Genomic DNA, 17,026 nt, shown 5'->3' on the forward strand with positions numbered 1-17,026 from the left:
AAAAATAAAAAAATAAAATGAAATAATGAAATAGTAGAAAAGGCACAAAGAAAGACCCTCGACACACACAACAGAGTGAAAGGTTCTTGCAGCGTCGTGAGGTAGCGGCGGCAACGGAGTACGATTTCCGATTACCTCATTGATTCCACCGACTAGGTAATGCTCCTCCTCCTCCGATCGCTACGTTTGAGATATAGTTGTTACTCTCCTTCATGCATTTCCTCTTCAGATCTCGTTTCTCCCCTTTTTCCGATCTCAATTTTTAACGCCCTCTTGTCCAAAATTCATATCTCATAGTGAAATTCGTGTGTTTTTCTCTGGGGTTTTCACATCAAAATTGGATTTTGCCCCTTACCCCAAATTGTTGAGATTTTAGGGTTTTGACTTATGACCCAGTACCTTTCTTCTAGCAAGATGAAGGATTTAGGGTTTTTTAATTAGTGATTTGCATTCAGAGTTTTATATATGGTTCACTTTATGTAAGTTTTTAATTGTGACTTTTTTTTTGTTTGGTGTAGGATTTTTGTTCTGCTTAAGTTGAGGAGTTATGGCATCAAAGCTGCAGCAGTTGCAGTCCAAAGCTTGCCAAGCAACCCAATTCATTGCCAAGCATGGAACTTCTTACCACAAGCAGTTGTTGGAACAGAACAGGCACTACATTCAGGAGCCTCCTACTATAGAGAAATGCAATCTACTGGCTAAACAATTGTTTTACACCCGCCTCGCCAGGTTACATTTTATACAACCTTGTTTTAGATTCTGATTACCTGGCTGGATTCAACGTATAATATTTTCTAATTGTAAATGCTTGTTGGCCACAATTATGTTTGGTTGCACTTTTGGAATTCACGTTCAGCCTCAAAAATCACGTTAGTATGTAAGCTACAACCCGGAGCTTCGCCGCTAATGTGCTTTGGAGTGTGTGCCTAGCACACATCCAAACATGCACTTTCACTGCAAATAATGACTTGACATTCTTTATTACAACTGGATGATGCCAGTCATGTCATGTCTAACTGTCTAATGGATGTTTTTTCTCCTAAACTATGGAGGAATCCCTGGAGGGTGAGGTTGCAGGTTTTGAACCTGCTTTTCATTCATTTAGCTTTTGCATTAAGTTTGTTTATGCTAGATATTTATTTAGAAAATATGGTCATGCAATCATTTCTTGGCACTGAAGGCTAGTATGGTGCAACATAGAAATTTGTTTAGGAAATAGGGTTGGATGTAAAGTAAATTTGGGGTAATTTGGGTCGACTTCAATAATTTGGGTTCATAAGTGGGAGGAGTTCTCATATTCAGATACAATCAGAAACTAGTTATATAGGAAATTGATGAGAAACGCCAGTTTGGTTACCTGTTTTAGGCCCAGTTTGGAAGAGCTTATTTGAGCTTATCTGACAGCATAAGCTCTTATGCCAGTGTTTGAGAGAGCTTATGCAAACAGCTTATGGTCTGCCATAAGCTATTTTCAGCTTATTTTCATAAGCTACTCAGGATAGCTTATGAAAAACAGCTTATGCTTATACACAGCTTATTTTTAATTTATTTCAATAAATTTTTAAAAATAGCTTATGAATAAGCGCTTATGTCATAAGCGCTTATGACCATAAGCGCTTAATTAAGCTGTTTATCCAAACGGGGCCTTATTCTATTAAGTGTGTTTAGGTTACGTTTTTGTGAGGAAAAAGTGTCTCAATGTTATTTTCCCGTTTTTCATACTTTTTTATTGGTAAACCAAACAGGGTATACTGAATTTTGTAATGAACTTTCTTGGAAGCCCAATACAGACATCGTTGGACTTTAGCACTGACTTCACGCTCACCGATACTGAATTAATGAAAACTCACTTTTGGACAACCCAGAATTAATGTAGCCCTGAATAATAAAGTTAGTCTTTCATAGGCTTCATAATTTATCAAATACACAAAAGTGACAAAATCATAACTCTAACCTTTAGCAGTGTAAGACTTTGAAGTACAATAAAAATTGAATCTTGACAAACAAAACAGCCATTTCATTTTAGTTATATATCTGCGTCACAATTACAAAACATGCATATTTTGGTTTTTTGATATGTTTGCACCTATTGATACATGGCATTGCATCAAATGATTGTTATTGATGGGACTCATGGGCTTGCTGATTGATAGTTGTTAGATGCACATAATTGGTGTTGCTTATATATTGCCAAATCTATTCTGTTCTATGCCAATTTAATTTTGGGAGTTTCTGCTTCTCTTGTAACTCTTCATTCTTTTTGCAGTATTCCAGGCCGTTATGAGGCCTTCTGGAAGGAACTTGATTATACCAAGAATTTGTGGAAGAACAGGCAAGAGTTGAAGGTTGAAGATGCGGGTATTGCTGCTCTGTTTGGCCTGGAGTGCTTTGCATGGTTTTGTGCTGGTGAGATTGTTGGCAGGGGATTTACCTTCACCGGTTACTTTGTCTGATTGCAAGGGTATGTTTAGCAGAGTGCTATATACTCCTAAAATCAATCGAACTGTCATTTTATAAGTTGTGGATTATGGGCATTTTACATGGCGATTTGTGTTATTCAGCATTTTTTGTTTTTCTTTTTGGGAAAAAAGGTTGAGAAACTAGTGGTAACTCTGATAAGCCTCAATAACCCCTTGTATTTGAAGCGGGATAGACCTTGCTTTGTTCTCTTATAATGTTGGGAAGCTGGTAGTGGTACTCGACAATGATGATGCCCCTGCAAATTTTGAATAAGTTCTTCATTTTTTTTAAATGATGTCGTGTGTGTCTGATAGGTGCTCTGGTGGCAACTAATGAGTTAGAGTAAAATCAAATGTTTGTTTACTCAAATGCACTTCAACTGGTGTAAGCATGTGTATATTTATTAGGGCTGGGCAAAAAAACTGGCCCGGTCCGGAACTGACCAGTCCAGCCCAAATCGAGTCATGCGGATCGGGTTGCATCAGTCCATGGGTTCGCGGGTGAGAAAAAACGGGCCCAGGCAGTTTTTGGCGGTCGAGTTCGGTCCAGGGAAATAAAACCCAATGAAGACTGAACCTGACCGTTGAACATATATAAAAATAAAAAAAATTTGAGCCCAGCCCAACCCTGTCCAGTCTTAACCCTCAACCCTAGGTTTAAAAGCTTCAGTTTCTTCTCAAACCCTAATACATTCAGCAGTCCCCTTCTCTTCTCTTCTTCACCACCTCGTACAACCACCACCCACCGCGAGCCACCACCATGCACCGCGAGCCACCACCATGCACAACCACCATCCATTATTCCTTCCCTTCCTCTTTGATCGTGTTCCGCCACACCATCACCTCCTTCTCTGACGTCGTGCGCCTTCACCACTACCGTGAAGTTGCAGCGCCGCCGCAACCCTTCCTTCACTGAGGTCCAACGCTGCCACCACTTGAAGATTCGCCGCCGCAACCGGAGTCCGTCCCACCCTCGTGATGTTGACACGAACAGTCGCCGCACCACCGCCTCAGGTTCCTCTCTTGTAGATGAAGATGCAAACGATTCAGATCTTTCTTCCATGTTATTTGTGATTTTCTTTTGTAATGGGATGCCAGTGAGAAATGTAAACTTTAATTTCATTTTTTATGAATGTTGAATATTGATCTTCATCTTCCATTTTTTTTTCTGATTGTTCAACCCGCCGAAACTGCGACCCGCCGAAACCGAACCCGAACAGCCCGTGGCAACTGGACGGTCGGCGGCGGACCTGTGGTTGGGTGATTTCCACCCGACACAACTTGCGTTTTCGGCCCGAATCTGACCTAACCCGTCCGGTGCCCAGCCCTAATATTTATTATAGGGTTAAATAAGGTTTTGGTCCTGAACGATGAGCAAAGTTTGGTTTTCATCCCTCGCCAGCGTAATCAAACCCGGAAATAATTAATTATCTTCTTTTCTCTTCTCTACCACCATCATCAATCAAACCCGGAAAAAATTCATTTTCTTTTCTCTTGACTACCACCATCATCAATCAAACCTGGAAAAAATTCTTAACCCAGAAAAATACTGCATGATCTCCTTTTCTTTATACAAAGTTACAAAAACAGATAAAAGGGGCTTCCCAAAAATTTTACTAAGGGTGTTGAAATAAATCAATAATCAATTATGATATACAAGACAAAATCGTACTCCCTCCGTTCCTAAATATAAGACCTAGTTTCAAAATTTTGAAGTTCCTAAATATAAGACCTAGTTACAATAATCTAACAAAAGGTTTTGTACTCTTCCATATTTACCCTCCACATTAATAATATGTTTTCAATTCCCAAGTTTTGATTACACTTGCCATTAATTAGTGAGAGAAAATGACAAAGGGTAAATATGGAGGAATGTATGCATTTTTAAAAAACCAATACACTAATTGAACACATTTAATATTTTCTTAATAAGCGCAATTTTTTGTATTAGGTCTTATATTTAGGAACGGAGGGAGTACAATCTTACAGCCGAAACTGGCATTATTCGCTGCATGCTTTTCTCACATGGATTGAAGATTGTGCAAAATTTCAAGTTTCTATGAGTTCCTTCTTCATCATTTGTCTGTCCCCCTTGCTTTAAGTGTCTGTATCAACCGCTGGCATAGCCATGTGGTTGGAACCACACAACACACATAGGAAGGGCCACAGAAAACTGAACCTACTCTTCACCAAGTTTCACACCGCCCAGTCACGCTTCATAATTACACTTGTCTCGTTTCAATTATTGCTTATTACAGTTTAAGTGAACATAATAAATGCTTATTACAGTTCCACCCAAGAGGGTGTTATCATAGATAATCAACGCTTCATAATTAGCTTCAGGTCTTGAGTTTTTATTACAGTTTAAGTGAACATAATAAATGTTTATAACCCTAGAAATCATAAAGATATTTTTTTTCTTAAAAATCACTCAGTATAAAACCATTTTACCTGACACCTAAAAATAACTACTGTTAAAAACACTGAAAACTCCTATTAAAATGGCTACTACAACAGAGCAGGCATTGCAATTCTGTAAACTGAGAGAATAGAGGATTTGCCAAATTTGTAAAATGTCCGCTAATACTGGAATTCTTCAGAGTGAGAAATTGACGGAGGTTCGTTTAAACTTTTTTTTCTCGCATTTTCATTGACTTCAACTTTAAAATGCTTAATCCTATTAGCTTAACCCAACAATGTTGTGGCAGTATATACTGGAGACCAGTGTTTTCCCACGAGAACCAAAGATTCTCAAAGAGTTAAGGGATGCCACTGCAAGTCACCCTTGGTAACTATTCTTCCCAACACACTGTTAGCTTAAGATTACTTGGACACTGACACAAATATGGACATATAGCATGTTTGGGTCAACTTTTACTATTTCAGAATCAATTCTGGCACACAAAAATACTCATAGAAGCTTCTCCCAGGAATGATTCTAGCTTTCAAGTCAATTGTCCAACATATTAATGTTAATGGTGTCAAAGATGCAAATATAACATCATTAATATATTTTCATATAATAGTGTAAGCCTTAAAAATGGTTAGTTTATCACAAAGATGTTACACACATGCTTGGATATCCGGCGACATTTGATTCTAAATGAAAAAATAATTTCAGGGAGAAGTTTCTTTGGATAGCTTATACGCGCCATTGTCAAAATTGATTTTAAAAAATAAAATAAAATCAGTTGATCCAAACATATTTTAGAAGGTCTTTTTTGCATTGTTTACTCCTGAAGTTCAAAGAGCTCTTGTTAGATACATGTATCCGAGATGAAATTACCAAACCATTTTTGTTCTTTCACCAAACAAGTGAACAGCCTATAATTGACTCATGAAAAATGACTGTTTTGATAAGATTGGTTGCCAAATCTAACACTTTGTTTATGGGATATCATTGTTATTCATCAGGGGCTTCATGGGCACAGCACCCGATGCAGGTCAGCTAATGGCCTTACTCTTGAAGTTGCTGAATGCTAAAAAGACAATTGAGGCGGGAGTTTTCACTGGATACTCTCTTCTTCTCACAGCACTTAGCATTCCTGATGATGGAAAGGTTTGCATATGCTTTTCTGCTTATCTCTCTAATATATGCTTATTTCCCCATACAATACAAGTCTGTTTTATGTCATTATCTGCCTATAATAGATTATAGCCATCGATCCAGACAGAGAAGCTTATGAGATAGGACAGTAATTCATAAAAAGGGCTGGTGTAAAACACAAGATTGACTTCACAGAGTCTCCAGCTTTACCAGTTCTTGACATACTCTTAGAAGATGTGAGCATCTTTGCTCTTTCTAAAATTTGTTTGAACTTTGAAGTTACTTTCTAATTATTGTTTATAGCTTGTTTGGTTTCACAATGAAATGCTCCAAAATCACTTATGGTTAAAAGTTGCAAGCCTTAGCTTGTGAATAAATGTGTCTAGGATTTTGTGCAAATCATGAAACCATACATGCATTTAGAGGGTATTACTAGCTAATGATATATGTGTTGTTTTCTTTTGCAGCCTTCAAATGAGGGAACTTTTGATTTTGCCTTTGTTGATGCTGATAAACGCAATTACTGGAATTACCACGAGCGGTTGGTTAAACGGGTTAAGATTGGAGGGTTGATTATCTATGATAACACCCTCTGGGGTGGAACTGTTTCCTGGTCTGAAGAGGATGTTCCTGCACCCAAAAGAGGAGTCAGGCAAAGTACACTGACTTTCAACAAAGCCATTGCAAGCGATTCACGCATTGAGATTTCTGTTGCTTCAGTAGGTGATGGGTTCACCATCTGCAGGCGTGCTCATTGATCCTTACTTTCCTATGTTGTATTATGGTTAAAGTTTTCAGCGAGTTTACCAAGTTCATGTACTAGACCATGTTTGGTAGGAAGTATTTAAGTGAATAAAGCTAATGGTTGTTACTAACAAGTAACAACTCATTTTGCTACTATTTTGAATTTATTATATATCATATTTTTCTCTCATAATAGAAAATAAATAATAGTTAAAATAATATGGTGAAAAACTACACTGCCCATCTTTCGACCCACACCTAATTCACTATTTAATTGTAATGTAGTTGCTGTTGAAGCTTCTTGACTCTGTGTAAAGAAGGTGGTCATTTTATTATTTTTCTCTCCATTTTTAATCACAGGAATATGATTATAAATCCTTTTTCGCCAAAATAAGAAAGAAATAAAAGGTAGAACTTTATATTCAAACTTTATTGTTGACTGTCTTTTATTTATTTTTTTTGAAATTATTGTTGACTGTCTTTGAAGACCACGACAAGATGGTAATGCACGAACAATATCCGTTTAGTTAAGGAAGCATCAAGATCACAAAATTAAAACATGGATGAAAGAAAGGAATTGATGAAACACTCTTTGCCTGAAAGATCCTTAAAGAGCCAGTTCGTACTATAAATTTACCTACATTCACTTCTTTGCTTTGTGTATTAGTCGCTACTAGAGCAATTGCACCTTACCCATTTACTCGCTATCAAATATCATTGGAATAATTCATCAAAAACTATCATTGGAATAAGGCCCAAAATAATGCAGGGCTGATAATTGAGCTTCAACTGCATAAGTGCCTAATAATTTGTCACTCTTGTAGCACGCGGTAAGAATGAACTGCGTATCTACTCTTCCCTTCATAATTTACTTGTGACTGTTTGGTGTATGTCACCTCATTGTTATCATGTGCTTCTCCATGTTTTTTCTTTTGTTTCCCGGTCCACCATGGCATAACTTGTCTGTTTCAATTATTGCTTATTACGGTAGACTTAGCTTCAGGTCTTGAGTATTTATTACAGTATATGAGAACATAATAAACGTTTATAATCCTAGAAGACAGAGAAATTTTGCTTTCTTAAAAATCAGTCAGTAAGTATATAAAACCATTTTTCCTGACACCTAAAAATAACTACTGAATGGGGGTTGCAACATGTCATTGCCAACCACCGCTGAAAACTCCTATTAAAATGGCTCCTACAACAGAGCAGGCATTGCAATTCTGTAAACTGAGAAAAGAGGATATACCAAATTTGTAAAATGTCCACCAATACTGGAATTCTTCAGAGTAAGAACTTGACCAAGGTTCGTTTAAACTTTTTTTTCCTCGCATTTTCATTGACTTCAACTTTAAAATGCTTAATCCTATTAGCTTAACCTAACAATGCTGTGGCAGTATATACTGGAGACCAGTGTTTTTCCACGAGAACCAAAGATTCTCAAAGAGTTAAGGGATGCCACTGCAAGTCACCCTTGGTAATTTTTCTTCCCAACACATTGCTAGCTTAAGATTACTTGGACTTTGACACAAAAATGGACATATAGCATGTTTGAATCAACTTTCTTTTTCAGAATCAATTCTGGCACTCCAAAATACCCAGAAGCTTCTCCCAAGGATGATTCTAGCTTTAAACTCAATGTAGAAAATATTCCAAACACGTATAACAAAAATTGTCCATATTAACGTTAATGGTGTCAAAGATGTAAATATAAGATCATTTATATATTTTCATACAAAGATGTTACTTACATGTTTGGAAATCCAGCTACAATTGATTTTAAAGACAATTAATTCCAGGGAGAAGTTTCTCTAGATAGCTTATACGTGCCAAAATTGATTTGAAAAAAAAAAAGTTAATCCAAACATGTTGTACAAGGCCTTTTGCATTGTCTACTCCTGAAGTTCAAGAGCTCTTGTTTGATAGTGTGTCCAAAATGATATTACCAAACCATTTTTGTTCTTTCACCAAACAAGTGAACAACCTATAATTGATTCATGAAAAATGACTCTGATTTCATACATTTGGTTGCCAAATCTAACACTTTGTTTATGGGATATCATTGTTATTCATCAGGGGCTTCATGGGCACAGCACCCGATGCAGGTCAGCTAATGGCCTTACTCTTGAAGCTGCTGAATGCTAAAAAGACAATTGAGGTGGGAGTTTTCACTGGATACTCTCTTCTCCTCACAGCACTTAGCACTCCTGATGATGGAAAGGTTTGCATATGCTTTTCTCTCTAATATATGTCTTTTCCCCATACAATACAAGTCTATTTTATGTCATTATCTGCCTATTATAGATTGTAGCCATCGATCCAGACAGAGAAGCTTATGAGATAGGACAGCCATTCATAAAAAGGGCTGGTGTACAACACAAGATTGACTTTATAGAGTCTCCAGCTTTACCAGTTCTTGACAAACTCTTAGAAGATGTGAGCATCTTTGCTCTTTCTAAAATCTGTTTCTACTTTGAAGATACTTTCTAATTATTGTTTATAGCATGTTTGGTTCCACAATGAAATGCTCTAAAATCACTTATGGTTAGAAGTTACAAGTCTTAGCTTATGAATAAATGTGTCTAGGATTTTGTGCAAATCGTGAAACCATACATGCATTTAGAGGGTATTGCTAGCTAATGATATCTATGCTGTTGTTTTTTGCAGCCTTCAAATGTGGGAACTTTTGAGTTTGCCTTTGTTGATGCTGATAAACATAATTACTGGAATTACCACGAGCGGTTGGTTAAACTGGTTAAGATTGGAGGGTTGATTATCTATGATAACACCCTCTGGGGTGGAACTGTTTCCTGGCCTGAAGAGGATGTTCCTGCAAACAAAAGAGAATCCAGGCAAAGTGCACTGACTTTCAACAAAGCCATTGCAGGCGATTCACGCATTGAGATTTCTGTTGCTTCAGTAGGTGATGGCTTCACCATCTGCAGGCGTGCTCATTGATTCTTATTTGCCTATGTTGTATTATGGTTGAAGTTTTATGCAAATTTACCAAATTCATGTACTAGATCATGTTTGGCAGGAAGTATTTAAGTGAATAAAGCTAATGGTTGTTACTAACAACTCATTTTCCTACTATGTTGTGGGTTAAGTGGTTAACTAGTTAAATGTAATTTGGAAGTATCACTATTTACTACATACAAATAAGATGCGTGTGCCTATGATCTAATGTTTGTTACTATGTGTTCCAATGAACAAAGTTGTACTGCTATTGCACAAGTTGGTAGAGCAGAAATTATTTTGCTTGTGGTACAAGTACACACAGTTGAAGGGTCACCGGACATAGGAAAAAATGGAAAAACTAATATATTTCTACATATCTATTACAAAATGGTTGTTACTAACACATCATTTCGCTTTTATTTCTTATTTGCCATAAATCAGATGGCAAATGTAGTTCTACATATCTTTTACAAAATGGATAGTTTAGTTAGATACTCGGAACATTCTAGCAAAACAATTGAGCTTCAATTTGTTAGGTAATATAAATATCCACTGTGTGACAGGATTGCAGAATAAATGTCAACAGGGACTATCCTCTACAATGAAAGGTTCTTCTTCTAGTCCAAAACTGCAATTCTTTGAAAAAACAAAAGAACAACACTGTATAGAGTGGTTGAATTAAATAAGGACCACATATGTGAAACTCTGAATTAAACAACACTATGTAGGTCATCTGATATTTGTTCAAGTCCAGTCTATTATTCAACAAAAACAGGACTAATTTCCACCGAGCATGAAACTCAATCCATCACGCTCATCATGCATCATGAACTACTATAAAAGGCCAAAAAAAAAACAAAACCTCCATTTCTGAATAAAACATTCCATGATCAAATACACTAAATATTTATCAAACCAAAAATAACATGGTAGTGATTATTTTTAATGAAAGTAACCAAGAACCTGACCGCCCACATTCTTCCTAATCGCCTCTTCATGATCCAAAACACCATCTGGTGTCGAAATCACAACATAACCCCACTGCACAGAGAGAAAGATAATTTCATGATTAACCGCTCCGCTAAAACTTCAATCGAACACGAAAAAACATTAACCACTAACCAACCTGATTAGTTGGAAGAGTTTTCAATCTGTAAGCTTCAATATCCCTTGCCTTGAGGTCTTGTCTGTATGTGAGGGCCTTGCAGTCATTAATCCTACCTTGTAGCTCAACCGTTATCCTCCCGACTCTATGCGGATCATAGACTTCAAAATTCTTGACATAACCTATCAGAAATCAACACAGTAATCAGCTAAACCCTACAAAGTTGCACTACTAATGTGATTATCTACATGTTGAAGGCAGATTTAGGGCTTTTCATTTTCATCTAATCAAGTAGAGAAGCTAGAAATTGCTCATTCCAGAAGATAATTCATAGAAAATGAAGAATTAACAAAGTGTTGTGTAGATTGGTGATTACCACGGTTTTTCATGATTTGGAGAAAAGAAGAGATGACGGTGGAGATGGGCTTGAGCTCCACCGCAGCTTTGCCTCTCCGCTCGGCATTGACCATCGACCTCAATGCATCGTTCAGAATCCTCCTCCCCATCTCGATCGACACCACGACACAGCACAGCACAAAATGAGAGTGAAGTGAAGGCAAGGGTTTTGAAATCGCAACTCCTTCAAGGGCATATTCGGCATTTCAACAATAAATCAATTGAAAAAAATATTAATTGTATTTTTTATCCATCATTTTATTTTGCTTCATGTTCAAATTATTTGTAATTTTAGTTTCAAAAAAATATTTATTTGTAATTTCTATTTATTCATTTTCTATTTTATATTGTATAATGAGTTGAGCACATTTTTTTAAACCAACATGTGGTTGAGCAATTTAAATAGAAAAATAACTCTCATTATCTACCTATTATAGATTATAGTCACTGATCCAGACAGATAAACTTATAAGATAGGATAGCCTTCATAAAAAAGGTTGGTGTAGAACACATAATTGACTTTATAGAGCCTCAGCTTTACCATTTCTTGACAAACTCTTAGAAGATGTGAGCATCTTTACTCTTTCTAAAATCAGTTTCGACTTTTAAGTTAATTTTTGTTTATTATTTATTGCAAGCATGTTTGTTTCCTTAGGGAAATGCCATAAAATCACATTTGGTTAAAAGCTACAAATCTTTGCTTACGAATAAATGTGCCTTAAATTTTTTGCAAATTGTGAAACTAAATATGGTATTACTAGCTAATGATATCTATGTTGTTGTCTTTTGTGGCCTTAAAATAAGGGAACTTTTGATTTTGCCTTCCTTGATGCTAATAAACATAACTATTGGAATTACCACGAGCGGTTAGTTAAACTGGTTAAGATTGGATGATTGATTATCTATGATAACACTCTTTGGGGTAGAACAACTGCCTGGCTTGAAAAGGATGTTCCTGAACCAAAAAGAGGAACCAGACAAAGTGCATTGGCTATCAACCAAGCCTTTGCATGTGATTCACGCATTGAAACTCCTGTTGCTCCAGTAGGTGATGGGTTCACGATGGGTTCACCATCTGCAGGCGTGCTCATTGATCCTTATTTCCTATCTTGTATTATGGTTAAAGTCTTGTACAAATTACTAGACCATGTTTAGTAAATAAAAACTAATGGTTGCTGTTACTATGATGTTAATTGTGATGTAGCAGTATCACTATTCGCTCTTATCATACCAAACCCTTATCCAACTCTATCCCAAACCACCAAAGGGTCATAAGATTTTAAGGTGTTGCATTTGGACAAGAAAACTGTGTATTTTATGCTGCCATTTTCATTTTAAGTAAGTTCTTTTTAACTAAATTTGGAAGCTTCTCTTGTTTCCTATAATGAAAACTAATGAGATTATGATGAGTGTCTTATCTTAACTAATGAAATTATGACATATTTATTAAAAATACATGAATATAACATTTATAATTTTACAAGAATGAGCAAGAGTAACCATGCTAGATTCTAAGCACATTGACACAAATTTATTGATGTGGTATGTTTGGAAGAACTTGATCAAAACTTTTTTCTAGTACTTTTTCCGGTGCCCACTAGGGTGGTCAACTTTCTTTTTGGTCCACCGGTGGACCAGGGGTATATCAGACTTTACACCAAGGATATTTTAGGTTATTCCCCCTCTTTTTCTTTCCCCCTTTAATCTCCTTCTTCCCCTGCCACTGAAATCCAGAATCTATCATCTTCAACCATTAACATCTTCATCAAAGATTTTCCCTCATAAGACTCAAGAAACAAATCCTAAATCCGATCAATATTTCAACGTGATGAAGTACACAGTTTAATCTTTATTAATTTAATTGGAATTGATGCAGTCATTTTAACACATGTTTCATTTTCATACTGCAGTATTAACAGATTTGATTTTTCACCAATATTTCTGAGTTTACAAAATTGTTCAATGCTAGTACTGAGTCTGAAGTTATAATCGAATATGAATTACAAAAAGGATCTGATGCTAACACCAAAATATCTCAGTCTATGGAAATAGATTAAGATCATAGCTATTTGAAAATAGCGATAGCAAAATAAACTTAAAGTTGAAACATGGTGTCTCAAAACTCATTTCTTATTTCCTCCCTTGGCAGCATCAGAAGCCTTGGTCTTTTTCACACCCCGGATCTTCTTGGCTCTGTTCTTCTGCTCCTTCAACTGCTTCCTTGACTTTTCTACCTTATTGTCAAGATCGTTCCTGATCAGTCTGTACTTGGGCACTTCTTGGCATTTTCCACCAATATTTCAACGTGATGAAGATACTAACCCAGATGAAGTTCGGGTTTGTACCCTTCCCTCTTGTTCTGTCAAAACAACCCGATCTAGTAGCAGAAGAAACAATAACTTGCAATTTTCATATTGTAGCTTAGTGGTGCCCCGGCCAAACCGTCGCAGTGCACCGCCACCGGAGGCGATTCCCGACGTAGCTACGATGACCTCCTTTTTCAGAAAGGAAGGTACTTTATCGAAGATCTTCCTCCACTCTCTTCAAATCCGAGGCCAGAACAAAGAAAGGAGGAACCTTTCATCCAGATCTGAACTGTCCCAGTTCTGGATTTGCGACATGAACGAATGGATTTCTAGACCACCACCGCGCCTGGGACAGTTAACTCATCGATGAGAGGAAGCAAGTCTGTAATACACCACCACCGCGCCTCCTCCTTCCTCTTGAACAGCCACCACCGTCCCTCTTTCTCTCTCGGCCACAACACCAAGAGCCACCACCACGAACCCACAACAACCACACGAGCTCCTCTCCCATGGCTGCACCACCGCGAGTCACGACCACCTCCCCTTGTCCAGCTGCAAGCCACAACAGCCGCAGCACCACCACCTCCATAGGAACGATGAAGAAGTAGGAATGAGATTGGGTTTAGGGATTTTGGGGTATTTTGGGGGGACAATTATACCCTTTGAATTGAAATTCAATCCTGACCATTAATCTAAAGAATATTCTTATATTCCAAGATCCTACGGTGGTTAATGATGGTCCACCGGTGGACCAAAAAATAAGTTGCTCACCCTAGTGGGCACCACTTTTTCCATAGTAACTTATCTTTCATTTATACATGAAAAATCTCCCAAACACATGTGCAATAAAAGTGCCAAGCACCACCATGAAGCAAAATACTTGACACAAATAGAACAACTGAGAAGCTCACGTAGATGTGAAGATCTATGGAGGTCAAACTCATTGGTCAAATTCTCTAATTAGTAATTAGGACAATGTTCAGCTAAATTAAACGTTCCTATATAATCAAAGAAACAACGAATCTGGGCCGTCCAATTCACAACACTATACAATGAATCGACGGTTATTATTTTTTGTATTTATCGTTAGTGTACGGCAAATTATTATAGATTCCAAAAAAAAGCCACACTTCTCTCTCTTTCTTTCCTTCGTTCCGATTCCGTGACTCAATCAATCATGGAGGAGCTGCCGTCTACGCTGGTGGTGGAAATCCTGAGTCGACTCAGCGACTCGGCGGATCTCGCACGGTGCAGGCTCGTCTGCAAGAGCTTCAACGCGGCTGCCGACGACGTTCGCTCGGTGATCCTGGCGTGCTCCATGTCTCGCTACCTCAAGTCCCGCTCGCCGGAGACCAGGCACCAAATCACCCCTTTCAAAACCGTTTTCAGAGACCTCGTTCGCCGGTGCCGGAATCTGGAGTTGGTTTCTCTCGGCGTCGACCGCTCCCTCGGTGGCATCTCCTTCGACGACGTGGAGGATGAATCCGATGATCTCTACCTCACCGATATCAACTTCTTGAAGGACTGGTTACCCTCCGTTTCACACAATCTCAGATCGTTTTCCGTCTCTGATTTCTGGGTTCAATCTTGCTGGAGACGATCTGAAGCGTTGTGCTTAATCTCTTCCACCTGTTAGTGCTACCAGCTTCTCAATCCCCATTTTTGTTTCTCGATTTGATTCCTTTTCAGTCATTCGTATATGAATCTTATCAGTTTTGGTTGGTTGAAATCAATGTCTATAACTGCCTAACTAAGCTTGTGCTTCAATGAGCTTTATCAGAATTGATTATGGATAGAATTAGTTTTGCTCAAATTAGCCCCATTTATAGAAAATTGAATTTTGTTGGATAGATTGTGAAATTTAGTGCAAAATCTCACAATTGATTATGTCCACATAAGCTAGGATTTGTAGCTTGATCCCATAATTGATTTTGAATAGACTGACTTGATTCTCGCGGTGAAGTTTCAATTCTTATAGTTTCAGACATGGAACCGAATGTTATTAACTAATTTCGCTTCATGATCTGAATGTCTTATGAATTTGTGTGGTGTAGGTAATAATCTGGTGCAGTTGGTGATAAAAAATGCTTGGTTATCGGTGGATGGTTTGTGTTCGATGCCGACGCTGAGGGATTTGACGCTTGAGTTTGTGAGGCTGGATGATAAGGACCTGAGCATGATCAACACCTGTTTCCCTAATCTCACCAAGCTCAATCTTATTGGGGTTGGAGAACTTAAGGAGCCAAAGATTAATCTTTTGCACCTTAGAACTTGTCAATGGTCTGTTTCTAATGCTCCCCTTACTTTGATAATAAACGCACCTAGCCTTGTTGATTTTCATCTCAAGTGCATCAAACCTAGGTTGATTTCCATTGAAGCCCCATCCTTGACCACTTTCAATCTCTCTCTTGAGAGCACCAATGAACTTAAGTTGAAAAATTGTAGTAACATACAATGTCTTCAGCTCAATATGGATTTACTCTTTCTTGGTCTCATGTTTAGCATGCTCCGCCATTATGTCTCTGTAAAGAGGCTTACTTTAGATTTGGTGAGAAGACTAGAGGATGAGGGGCTTGGAGTGAGTGGGTTTGGTCTTGATAAGTTGTTGGATTATTTACCCAACATAAGCTATCTTAACTTAGGTCCCGGTGCTTGGCATGTGATGGAACATTCTTTCTTCAGGGGAGGTATGAAAGATAGGATGGGGATGAAGACCCTAAAAGAACTTGTTGCACATGTGGTGGTCCGTGAAATTGAGATTACCGTAGATTTTATTTTCGCAGTTTTGGATAGATGCACGAAATTGTCAGACATTTCTCTGCTCATCCACCGAGATGTTGATTCTTATGATGCTAGCAGCCTCATCTCTGCATGCAGAGGCAAATTCCCAAGAGTTAGATGGAGATGGGGAATATGGAAAGAAGGATTCAAGGACACTTGGGTCTCTGATGGCAACTGGTTTGGCTTATAAAAGGGAGAGTCATCTTTGATTTGTGTAGCTATTTGGCAGTACAGAGATGTTGTTAGGACATGAAGTAAGAGTAAGCATCAGATGTTAAGAAACTCAAGGTAGCACCAAAAGTCTTTCCAGGCAGTGTTAGAAAATTTGAGAAAGTTGGAAGAAGCTAGATGAGGAAGCAGAAAGGGCAGTATAGACCATAGTAGCATGCGTGTTGAGAAAAGTTGTTTTGAACTGGATTGACAAAGAAGATGAATTTGGAAGAAACCAGATATATCAGAGCTGGCATTCTTCTATGAATTTATGTCTGAAGTGTGAACTATGAAGCGGCATTGCAAAATATCATATGTTTGGATGTGGATAGATTTTTTTTTTTATACTCACATTTATGTGTCTAGAATTAGATCTTTGTCCTGGTCATGAGCATTGATCACTTGTTGTAAACTTATGTATATTCTTGGATTATTCATGCCTGTTGTGCTTTCATTTCATATATAGGAAATCTGCTAGAAAACAAATGTTTATTGAGTGAAATGCATTTGGACAAGAAAA

General features: G+C 37.7%; 5 protein-coding genes across 7 annotated transcripts; 4 read left to right on the forward strand and 1 right to left on the reverse strand.

Moving 5' to 3' along the window:
• On the forward strand, positions 1 to 2,752 carry LOC130711894 (uncharacterized). Its single transcript, XM_057561666.1, has 3 exons — positions 1 to 156; positions 519 to 729; positions 2,267 to 2,752. Exons 2-3 carry the CDS (start codon positions 548 to 550, stop codon positions 2,451 to 2,453), a joined length of 369 nt encoding a protein of 122 aa, XP_057417649.1. The 5' UTR covers positions 1 to 156; positions 519 to 547; the 3' UTR covers positions 2,454 to 2,752.
• Positions 2,753 to 4,943: 2,191 nt separating this feature from the next.
• Positions 4,944 to 6,993, forward strand: LOC130713814 (probable caffeoyl-CoA O-methyltransferase At4g26220). Its single transcript, XM_057563623.1, has 4 exons — positions 4,944 to 5,077; positions 5,168 to 5,247; positions 5,874 to 6,018; positions 6,474 to 6,993. The coding sequence occupies exons 1-4, from the start codon at positions 5,033 to 5,035 to the stop codon at positions 6,762 to 6,764; spliced, it is 561 nt and encodes a 186-aa protein (XP_057419606.1). The 5' UTR covers positions 4,944 to 5,032; the 3' UTR covers positions 6,765 to 6,993.
• Positions 6,994 to 7,898: 905 nt separating this feature from the next.
• On the forward strand, positions 7,899 to 9,840 carry LOC130714963 (probable caffeoyl-CoA O-methyltransferase At4g26220). 2 transcript variants are annotated; one of them, XM_057564949.1, is made up of 5 exons: positions 7,900 to 8,056; positions 8,148 to 8,227; positions 8,827 to 8,971; positions 9,055 to 9,186; positions 9,418 to 9,840. In XM_057564949.1, the coding sequence occupies exons 1-5, from the start codon at positions 8,012 to 8,014 to the stop codon at positions 9,706 to 9,708; spliced, it is 693 nt and encodes a 230-aa protein (XP_057420932.1). In that variant the 5' UTR covers positions 7,900 to 8,011; the 3' UTR covers positions 9,709 to 9,840. The 2 variants fall into 2 exon arrangements, with proteins under 2 accessions (XP_057420933.1, XP_057420932.1); XM_057564950.1 differs by lacking the exon at positions 9,055 to 9,186 and having other exon boundaries at positions 7,899 to 8,056.
• A 533-nt stretch (positions 9,841 to 10,373) lies between these two features.
• LOC130714964 (40S ribosomal protein S15a-5) lies at positions 10,374 to 11,359 on the reverse strand. 2 transcript variants are annotated; one of them, XM_057564952.1, is made up of 3 exons: positions 11,193 to 11,359; positions 10,835 to 10,995; positions 10,374 to 10,749 (listed from the first exon to the last, which is right to left on the reverse strand). In XM_057564952.1, the coding sequence occupies exons 1-3, from the start codon at positions 11,317 to 11,319 to the stop codon at positions 10,651 to 10,653; spliced, it is 387 nt and encodes a 128-aa protein (XP_057420935.1). In that variant the 5' UTR covers positions 11,320 to 11,359; the 3' UTR covers positions 10,374 to 10,650. The 2 variants fall into 2 exon arrangements, with proteins under 2 accessions (XP_057420935.1, XP_057420934.1); XM_057564951.1 differs by having other exon boundaries at positions 11,190 to 11,355.
• Positions 11,360 to 14,617: 3,258 nt separating this feature from the next.
• LOC130711067 (F-box/LRR-repeat protein At4g29420) lies at positions 14,618 to 17,026 on the forward strand. The gene is given in 3 exon segments (XM_057560521.1): positions 14,618 to 15,146; positions 15,570 to 16,423; positions 16,425 to 17,026. Coding segments are annotated over 3 exon segments (1,389 nt in total). The 5' UTR covers positions 14,618 to 14,692; the 3' UTR covers positions 16,506 to 17,026.

This window comes from Lotus japonicus, chromosome 4 (assembly GCF_012489685.1).
Source record: "Lotus japonicus ecotype B-129 chromosome 4, LjGifu_v1.2".
Classification (NCBI taxonomy): domain Eukaryota; kingdom Viridiplantae; phylum Streptophyta; class Magnoliopsida; order Fabales; family Fabaceae; genus Lotus; species Lotus japonicus.

Bases quoted from the DNA above. Each gene is read 5' to 3' on its own strand.
- LOC130714964 (XM_057564951.1), bottom strand. From the start codon at position 11,319: ATGGGGAGGAGGATTCTGAACGATGCATTGAGGTCGATGGTCAATGCC. The intron at 10,996-11,189 runs GTAATCACCAAT...GATTTCTGATAG, and splicing joins CCAAATCATGAAAAACCGTG to GTTATGTCAAGAATTTTGAA. The intron at 10,750-10,834 runs GTTGGTTAGTGG...CTCTCTGTGCAG, and splicing joins AAACTCTTCCAACTAATCAG to TGGGGTTATGTTGTGATTTC.
- LOC130714963 (XM_057564949.1), top strand. From the start codon at position 8,012: ATGTCCACCAATACTGGAATTCTTCAGAGTAAGAACTTGACCAAG. The intron at 8,228-8,826 runs GTAATTTTTCTT...GTTATTCATCAG, and splicing joins GCCACTGCAAGTCACCCTTG to GGGCTTCATGGGCACAGCAC. The intron at 9,187-9,417 runs GTGAGCATCTTT...TGTTTTTTGCAG, and splicing joins TTGACAAACTCTTAGAAGAT to CCTTCAAATGTGGGAACTTT.
- LOC130711894 (XM_057561666.1), top strand. From the start codon at position 548: ATGGCATCAAAGCTGCAGCAGTTGCAGTCCAAAGCTTGCCAAGCAACC. The intron at 730-2,266 runs GTTACATTTTAT...TTCTTTTTGCAG, and splicing joins TTTTACACCCGCCTCGCCAG to TATTCCAGGCCGTTATGAGG.
- LOC130713814 (XM_057563623.1), top strand. From the start codon at position 5,033: ATGTCCGCTAATACTGGAATTCTTCAGAGTGAGAAATTGACGGAG. The intron at 5,248-5,873 runs GTAACTATTCTT...GTTATTCATCAG, and splicing joins GCCACTGCAAGTCACCCTTG to GGGCTTCATGGGCACAGCAC. The intron at 6,019-6,473 runs GTTTGCATATGC...TTTCTTTTGCAG, and splicing joins GCATTCCTGATGATGGAAAG to CCTTCAAATGAGGGAACTTT.